The 10000-nt window shown below is 37.8% G+C and overlaps 2 protein-coding genes across 5 annotated transcripts in view; one reads left to right on the plus strand and one right to left on the minus strand.

The window, feature by feature from the left end:
- Positions 1–6220, plus strand: part of sar1aa (secretion associated, Ras related GTPase 1Aa) — a 9389-nt gene extending 3169 nt beyond the window's left edge. Inside the window, exons 3-7 of one of the 2 annotated variants that reach the window (XM_082152480.1) lie at positions 1429–1548; positions 1636–1701; positions 2231–2334; positions 3283–3414; positions 5243–6220. In XM_082152480.1, the coding sequence (XP_082008606.1) occupies positions 1429–1548; positions 1636–1701; positions 2231–2334; positions 3283–3414; positions 5243–5362 (542 nt within the window). In that variant the 3' untranslated portion in view covers positions 5363–6220. The remainder of the gene's footprint in view (positions 1–1428; positions 1549–1635; positions 1702–2230; positions 2335–3282; positions 3415–5242) is intronic. The other variant, XM_082152481.1, reaches the window with a different exon arrangement.
- Positions 6221–8661: 2441 nt separating this feature from the next.
- LOC309485541 (testican-2) overlaps positions 8662–10000 on the minus strand; it is a 57508-nt gene continuing 56169 nt past the window's right edge. For all 3 annotated transcript variants that reach the window (XM_082152443.1, XM_082152445.1, XM_082152444.1), the window contains one exon: positions 8662–10000. This exon is cut by the window's right edge and continues 336 nt beyond it. The gene's annotated coding sequence lies outside the window, so the exon portion shown is untranslated.

Raw genomic sequence — 10000 nt, forward strand, 5'->3', positions numbered from 1 at the left:
CACAACTTTCTAGAGTGTCACAATAAATGTGAAAAACGAGTCCAAAAAGACGTATAATAGGTGGATCTGGCAACACGGAGGCTGCGCCCGCGCCCTCACTCACAACACGCTCTCAACCCCCGGTCACTGTTCTAGCTTCTCCTCGCAGTGACATGAATTGCAAACACTCATATGAAGTTGTTTAAACGGCTAGTTAATCATTCAGAGAGTTTGAAATTTTATTTTTGAATATCATTTTTTTTACCGAGGTCGCTGGCTACGGCCATGGCCATAAGGGATTTTTTTCTTTGTCTTTTGTTGCTTGATTAACATTAACAGCATTAATATTAGGCTACTGTCACTTTAAGAGTGAATGCACTGATACTGACACACATGTGTTTACTCTCAACTGTTTACGTTCACTTAAGACATAACCTACTATGTTTACTCGTGATTTTTTTACATCATTTTGTGTGAGTGTGTCTGCTCAAGTGCAAGAAGACGTGATGAGAGTTCAGTTTAGTATTCGTGTCTTTTTGCGCTTGAATGTTTAAATTGGCAAGGCTTAAAACGTTCGCATTTGTGCGTTGTTAGAATTTATACAAATGTTAACGGCTAACTGGCGAGTGACAGCGTATCATATACTCACTAACACCGATCTTTACTCACATTCGGCACGAGTGTCAATTGTAGGCCCTGTGTATATATATATATATATGTGACCCTGGACCACAAAACCAGTCACATGGGTCATTTTTTTTAAATTGAGATGTATACATCATTTGAAAGCTGAATAAATAATCTGTCCATTGATGTGTGGTTTGTTAGGATAGGACAATATTTGGTCGAGATACAACTATTGAAAATCTGGAATCTGAGGCAAAAAAATCAAAACATTGAGAAAATCTCCTTTAAAGTTCTACATTTATGTTGGTGATTGTGCAGCATTCACTCACAGAAATACATGTTTTATATATTTACGGTAGGAAATTTACAAAATATCTTCATGGAACATGATCTTTACTTAATATCCTCATGATTTTCGGCATAAAAGAAAAATCGATAATTTTAACCCATACAATGTATTGTTGGCTATTGCCTCAGATATACCCGTGCGACTCGAGATCCAGGGTCACACACACACACACACACACACATATATATATATATATGAAGAGTTCAGATGCAAAAGCCTCTAAGTGCCATCTGAAATTTTCTTCTAGAATGATCATTTTTATCAAGCTCGTATATTTAAGTTCAGTCATTTCACTTAAATGGCAATGAAAGTTACCTATTAGTTGTCATTTAAGTGAAATTACTGAACTTAAATATACAAGCTTGATAAAAATGATCATTCTAGAAGAAAATTTCAGATGGCACTTAGAGGTTTTTGCATCTGAAGTCTTCATATATAGTTCGATATATTCTAAGTCTTTCTGTGTTTTGCAGGTTTGTATAAGAAGTCTGGGAAGCTGGTTTTTCTTGGGCTGGACAATGCTGGGAAAACGACTCTCCTGCACATGCTCAAAGACGACCGATTAGGACAGCATGTGCCCACGCTACACCCCAGTAAGAGTTACTGAACACAGCTGTCAGATTAATGTTTCCCATCAGGCATTGCTCACGGTTGATGATCCTGTGTGTGTTTTGTGCCAGCGTCAGAGGAGCTGACCATCGCCGGAATGACGTTCACCACGTTTGATCTGGGTGGTCATGTTCAAGGTCAGAACCATACATCACTATCAGTTCTTGTGCTTTTATTCATTTGTTCAAATCTGTCATGCTTATGATGTCATCATCATTAAATCTGTCATCGTTTATTATTCACCTTTACGTCTCTCAAAACCTGCAACCTGTGTGTGTGTGTGTGTGTGTGTGTGTGTGTGTGTGTGTGTGTGTGTGTGTGTGTGTGTGTGTGTGTGTGTGTGTGTGTGTGTGTGTGTGTGTGTGTGAGTATGAGTGAGTGAGTGAGTGTGAGTGAGTGTGTGTGTGTGTGTGTGTGTGTGTGTGTGTGTGTGTGTGTGTGTGTGTGTCTGTGAGTGAGTGAGTGAGTGAGTGACCTGGTAAACCCTATATCCCCACAGAGGCAGTGCGATATGAATTTTTTTTTGTGAAAATCATTTTCATGTAAACTAACCTGCATGCAAACACAATGTGTAATATATCGCATCACCAAACCGGTGATGTATCTCGGTCATGTCCACATATACGGTGTGATAAGTCGATGTATTGATGATCTCTTGGTCTCCAGCACGGAGAGTGTGGAAGAACTACCTGCCCGCCGTCAACGCTGTGGTGTTCCTCGTGGACTGTGCCGATCACGAGCGGCTCGCCGAATCCAAGGTGGAGCTCGACGTAAGTCTTCACAGTGCGGTTACGTTAGTTTTATATCTGACGTTCACATTTCCATCACATACTCAAGCCACACTTGGAAATGCATGAATAGGTTTTCTTTTCACGGCACAGTTACTTGAATCAATGAACAGCACTAATAAAGCCCCATTCTTACAGATCATTAACTAAGAAAAGTTGGTTTAGGGTTTAGTTACCCTTTAAAGTGGAACTCGACGCAAGTTTTCACAATGCGGTTAAGTTAGTTTTATATTTGACATTCGTGAAATGCCTATTATATTCTCAGTTTCCATCACATACTCAAGTTGAGATTGCATGAATAGGGTTTCTTTGCACGGCATGTTTTTATTTTATAAATGTCAGAAATCTGACCCATGCTTTTTTGCTTAAAAGTGAAGACCCAACTTTATGCATGTTTTGTAAGATTCCCCTCTCTGTTAAACATATTTTATTAGATTGTCCTGGGCTTAATACAAGTAGAATGCTCTTTTATGAAGTTACCTCGCTTATTGAGTAAGATTATGCCTGAAAAGGTTTTGGATTTTTTTTATCATATATGTTAATTAAAAAAATCTTGTTGTTTTTGTTTGTTTGGTTTTTATTGTATTTATATGATATTTGTATTTTTGTAATTGAATTTTTGCCATGAAAATAGCCTTGAATGCTGACATGGCACTAAATAAAACAATCTGAATCTGAATATCAATTTCATTAGCCCTATATATCAGTCAAACTGAGTCATATCATAGCCTAATGAATGTTGGTTTCCTTTTTAAAAGTTTCGCTTTGTGCCATGCAAAGAAAACCTATAAACCCATTTTGCGAATGTCGAATCTAAAACTAGTGTTCGCTCCTCCAGCGGTCGTGGCTCTCAGTGACCGTGAGTGTGAGGTGCTCTCCAAAACAAGCCTTGTGTGTATAATGAGTGTGTGTGTGTGTGTGTGTGTTCAGGCTCTGCTGTCGGACGAGACGATCTCCAGCGTGCCGGTTCTGGTGTTGGGTAATAAGATCGACCGACCCGAGGCTGTGAGTGAGATGAGACTACGAGAGGTGTTCGCTCTGGAAGGACAGACCACTGGGAAGGTCAGTGCCAGACAGTCACAGACAGATCACACTAATGGAGGATTCAGCAAGGGTTGAAAATATCAATATCAATTCTTAAAACCCAAGACTCAATCTCTGCCAGTTCCCTCAGAGATGTTGAAGAAGCTTCTCTCTCTCCTCTCCAAAACTGCCCTCAATAATATTCCAGTCATGTGATTAAACTGATCAGCGCAGATGATGAAGCTCAAACTATATACAATATTTGAAATCACCGAAACAAACACAAAAGGACACACCCTTATCTTGGTAGCTCCACCCTAAAATTCACAAACACATGTGACTCAGGCTCCTCCCCCCTCATGAGTCGACACGCCCCTTATTGCTGATTGGCTACAAGTGTTTTTTGTTTTTCGGTCAATACTGCAACTCACATGATAGTGATTCTCTGTTAATTCAATGTTAAATCTGACAATTATCTCAATTAAATATCATGCGATTCTGACTTTATAACTCACAATTGTGACTTTATTTCATGCAATTCTGACTTTATAACACACAATTGCGACTTTATAACACACAATTGCGACTTTATAACACACAATTGCGACTTTATAACACCCAGTTCTGACTTTATAACACAATTCTGACTATATATCACACAATTCTGACTTTATAACACACAATAACACAGAATTGTGACTTTATATCATGCAATTCTGACTTTATAACTCACAATTCTGACTTTATAACACAATTGCGACTTTATATCATGCAATTCTGACTTTATAACACAATTGCGACTTTATAACTCACAATTCTGACTTTATATCACGCAATTCTGACTTTATAACTCACAATTCTGACTTTATATCAAGCAATTCTGACTTTATAACACAATTCTGACTTTTTAACACAATTCTGACTTTATATCATGCAAGTCTGACTTTATATCTCACAATTGTGACTTTATATCACACAAGTCTGACTTTATAACTCACAATTCTGACTTTATAACACACAATAACACAGAATTGTGACTTTATATCATGCAATTCTGACTTTATAACTCACAATTCTGACTTTATATCAAGCAATTCTGACTTTATAACACAATTCTGACTTTTTAACACAATTCTGACTTTATATCATGCAAGTCTGACTTTATATCTCACAATTGTGACTTTATATCACACAAGTCTGACTTTATAACTCACAATTCTGACTTTATAACACACAATAACACAGAATTGTGACTTTATATCATGCAATTCTGACTTTATAACTCACAATTCTGACTTTATATCACGCAATTCTGACTTTATATCTCGCAATTCTGACTTTATAACACACAATAACACAGAATTCTGACTTTATATCACACAATTCTGACTTTATAACACACAATAACACAGAATTCTGACTTTATATCACACAATTCTGACTTTATAACACAATTCTGACTTTATCACGCAATTCTGACTTTTTAACACAATTCTGACTTTTTAACACAATTGTGACTTTATATCACGCAATTGCGACTTTATATCATGCAATTCTGACTTTATAACTCACAATTGTGACTTTATATCACGCAATTGCGACATTATATCATGCAATTCTGACTTTATAACTCACAATTCTGACTTTATAACACAATTGCGACTTTATATCACGCAATTCTGACTTTATAACTCACAATTGTGACTTTATATCACGCAATTCTGACTTTATAACACAATTCTGAGATAAAAAGTCAGAATTGTGAGATAAAAAGTCGCAATTATCTTTTTTATTTTCTAATCTGTGGCGGAGACAAGCTTCCACATGTCTGTCTGTATGTAGCCTGATATGTAGCATGTTGTGTTAGCAGGGCAGCGTGTCGCTGAAGGACCTGAACGCGCGGCCGCTGGAGGTGTTCATGTGCAGTGTGTTGAAGAAGCAGGGCTACGGGGAAGGTTTCCGATGGCTCTCCCAGTACATCGACTGATCTCAGACCAGTCTGCTCTCTGATCATCAGCAATAAGAGATGTTTGACTTGTTTTAGTGGATATTACTGATCGGTTTTGTCGTTTTTAGTCTCAATTCTGCATGTTTAAAGGTGGAGGGTGTCATTTCTGCACTTCTGAACAGATTGCGATTTACACGCTGCATCTTTAAACGCAGAAGCACGTGCTGTTACTGTATTAAAGGCCTGCGAATGTGGATGCAAAGTGGAATCAAGCCATTGGTTTTTAAACAATGATCAAAGTACAAGCACATGTGTGATGTTTCAGTTCCTGCTGCTTTTTCTGAAGTTTTTAAACTGAGTGTTGTTGTATTATTTAGCATCCTTTCATCTATAGATGTTATAAAGCTGATCTGATCAGTGGTTTGAGGTGTACAGTATATTGTAATATATTCTCCTGTACAGTGTTTGTGTAGATAATGTTCATATCATTTGCTGTTGGTGTTTGTTGATCATCAGATGAAGGTCTGATATGAGAACGCCTATGGCAGAGACACATGATCATTTTTTGCAAATTTGTAAATATTGTATAATGGAGTATGTGTTTTTATTGTCCATAGCCTTGACTTGAGTGTACAGGAATCCATCCTAACAGACTGTAAACATCTATAAACTATTAATATTTTGAAGAATGTTTCTGCAGTTGTCATTCAATATCTCAAAATCTAGTAAACCTCTGAATCTGATCATTCACACACTATCTTTAGCAGAAAACAAATCTGTCACTTACTCACCCTCATGTTGTCCAAACCTGTATGATTTACTTCCTGAAACATGAGCAAGATGATTTTCAAGATGCTCTTTTCAATACAGTGAAAATGACCAGGGCTGTTGAGCTCCGGCAAGGACCATGAAAGTACTTTGTAATGCCACTACAAATTAAAACACATAAATCAATCATCCAATATATAAAGACAATCATATAAACAAGTGTTAAAATATTTCCAAACAAAGTGGGGGGAAAAATACTGAACCAGAATGCAATTAAAGCTAGGATAGGAAATTAAATGTAAGAATTTTAGTGTGTTAATCGCTTCTTTTTAGGCAATATGTGCTTGTAACTAAACTTTTAAAAAACGAGACCTTCCGCGACTCCCTAGGTTGTCTATGAAAGCCTGTAGACTGATTTTTACGTGAAGGACTCGGGACGTTTTTACCGGGAAAATCAAACGGATGTGACGTTTACGCGCGCTCCAGAGAAGGACATGACACATTAAAGGGGTGGTTGATTATGATTTCACTTTTTAAGGACTACAACAAACGGCTGGTAGAGACTACACGACATTCCTCCGTTTAGTGACATCATTAACCCCGGGAACGTGATTTATTGATTATCATGACAGAACATGCTAATCAGTGGCTAACTACACATAAGCTACATACATTCATCAACTAACCATTCAGAAATGTCATGTTGCTTCTACATGTTGTCACTTCTTCTTGAGTCTCTCCGTCTTTGTCTGAATCCGGTTTGAGCATAAAAGTGCAAGCTGTTGTAGCTCCGCCCCCTGTGCGGGGAGCAGCAGCTCATTTGCATTTAAAGGAACAGACACAAAACGGTGTGTTTTTGCTCACCCTCAAAAAGTGACAACTTTAACATGCTATATAAAAATATCTGTGTGGTATTTTGAGCTGAAACTTCACACACACACTCTGGGGACATCAGAGACTTACTTTACATTTTGTGAAAAGGGTATTATACCACCGCTTTAAAACTAAACAAATGCTTAAAACAATGTTGAGGATAATGCCGTAAGAGCCATTCTGTACTTTAATGTCAAAGAAAGGGGTTTAATTCAAACAATATAGTCTCACAGTCAGATCTATATAGTCTATAGTCTCAAGTATACTTTTATAACTAAACTATCATACCAGTGTGATTTGAATTACCTCATCTGTCGACAAACATATGAGAAGCTTTCTGAGAACTGCTGTTTTCTCACCGTCTCAGCACCGTTCGTTAACAGTATATCGATGTAAAGGTATTTACAACTTCTTTTTACTTCTAGGTGTAGAAAGAGAAGCACTTCACTGTGAGTATATCGGAATCACGTTCAGTCTCTTGTGTGTGTTGCTTGTTCAGTACAAGCACGAGCACGTGCCGGAAGTGATGCTGCAGTTTCACTTAACGGCCACCGGTGGCGCTAATAACAAGAGTTTCTCAATTCTACATATAGACCTTTAGACTATAAACTTTAGTCAGAGTAGATGATAAACCTGTAAATCCTGGGTTTTCTACAAGTATGATAAAAGAGCAGATCATATGACTCATGCACACCAACACAAATGAAATTAGATTTTCAGTAAACTTGCATTTATGGCAAATAAACTTGGTGCTTTTGCAGCTTGACAGACGTGTTACTGTAAGACTATTTTTCTGTAACATCAGCAGTGTTAAGTTCCATTGCAAAACACCAGGAGGCAGCAGTGATTTCCAGATCTCTCAGATTATTCAGACTCAGTGTGTTTAAGACACAGACAGTGATTCCAACACAGCTTTATTATCAAATCTGGTGAAAATGGTGACAAAGCAGAAATAAGCAGATATCGTGGCAAACACCAGTCTTCAGAGTAAAGAGTGTATGTTCAGTCACATTGGCTATAAGTGTGTGCTTAAGCCTCAAGGTGTTGTATACTGGTTAAAGCCGTGCATGCTTTAAATGTGAATGTATGAGTGTTTGAAACACTTGCACTGCAATATGCTGAAAGTCTTCTGGTCTCTGTAAAGCAGGTCATGAGGTCGATTCCCAGGGAATGCATGAATCAAACATGTTCAATATTTGAATGCATGAAATTAAAAACCTGCAATGCAATGCCAGTTGCTTTGGATAAAAGCATCTGCCAAATGCATGAACGTAAATACATACTAGTCCAGCTTTATAGCACGTGTATCCTGCAAATTACTATATGCATTGAATACAGTATCCCACAATGCACTGTGCATTTCAAGTGTAATGAATAATATTCATAATATTTTTGATGCATATGATCTGATTCTCACATATTCCCATGGCACACGATCTTAGAGTTTTACCTGACGCTGAAGAAAGCAGAAACACGGTCATGGCTTGTGCTTTCAGTGACTTTGAGAATGCCGTATATTAATTTCGTTCAACGCTGCCAGATATTGATTTTCAGAGGCTTCGTCAAGCTCAAGTCAATGAACGCGCTGCATCGTGAGATATTCCTCCTCTGGAGTCTCTTAAGATGTCTGGCTACATCAAAAATGTCTTTCACACACACAAGCACACAGCTGATTATGTATCAGAGAGACCTTTCAATTATTTACAACATTTTATTTCACAGATTCAGAGGAGCCGACGTCAGCCATAGAGCCACTATCTCAACACTAGACATCACGGTTTTACTCGTATTGCACAGAGAAAGAGCCAATAAAAGAGCTTTTTATTTTTGTGTGAATATCATGCAATATGAAAAAATAAAGCAATTCAAACATTTACATCATTTCTTTTTAAACGCATTCAAGTCCAAGTCTAAATAAAACAGAAGCCAGTTGTTAATCAAACACACACACTGATGTAAAACACGCTTTGAGTTGTACATTCAAGAAACCGGAGTCAGTTCTGATTCAGAGGCTGAAACGAGTGTGAAACCGTCGATATTGCAGCTGTCAGTCATAATAAATTAGAGTCCCGTTTAAAGAATTCTGGGGAGTTTGTGTATATGTTCGCTACATACATTCTTTTGCAATATGAAGCTAAAATAGTCTCAATTTATGCATTTGCAAAATATGATTCACACATTCTTAAGCTAATTCACATTAACAAAACAAAAACACTTTATTCATGTACAAACCTTCAAATACTTGTGTATTTATGAATTAGGTCAATTACATTTTTTTATGTTTATTAATTAATTAATTAATTAATTTTGCGACTACTTTATCTGCTCCATCTGAGCCTTCATTTAGAGAATAATGTGTTATAAATGCATCGAATGCGCGCACACATCCACAGAAGTGTCGGGATCTTCTGCATTCACACACACACACACACACACACACACACACACACACTGTATACAGAGTGCTGAACTTGATCTCGAGAGTTTTATAAATCATGAGTAACAAGTTCTTTTGCATAAATCACCTCAAATAAATAATAATACCCTGTTGATGATGATGATGCATCTGTGGACGTCGAGTGCAAGTGTGAGTCTTGCGTCTGAATGAGGGTGTCGGCGTTAAAGAGGTCCTATTATGCTTTTTACATCTTTTAACTTCCCTTGAGTGTGTAATGTTGGTGTTTGAGCATGAGAAAGGTTTCGGGAGTTCTTCTCTATATCAGTGTCAGTGTTCCTGAACTCCTGAAACTCCATTGTAGTCTTGAGTTTCTTCCGGGAACGAACACGTCACAATATTCCTCATTATAATAATTAATACGCAGAATAAAGGGGCGGGGCCTGGTTGAGTTAGTTAGTAGTGTGTTAAACTGGCGGTTATGGTAAGGGGCGGGACATTTCCCAAACACGACCAATCACAACACACTGCTCCAGCCGACCAATCAGAGCACAGTGTGCTTTTCAGAAGGAGGGGCTTCATAGAGACAGGAACTAAACAGAGCGTTACTGACAGACTGGGAAGAGAGGAGCTGCAACAAT

The sequence above is a fragment of the Leuciscus leuciscus genome (assembly GCF_965113295.1).
Source record: "Leuciscus leuciscus genome assembly, chromosome: 21".
Classification (NCBI taxonomy): domain Eukaryota; kingdom Metazoa; phylum Chordata; class Actinopteri; order Cypriniformes; family Leuciscidae; genus Leuciscus; species Leuciscus leuciscus.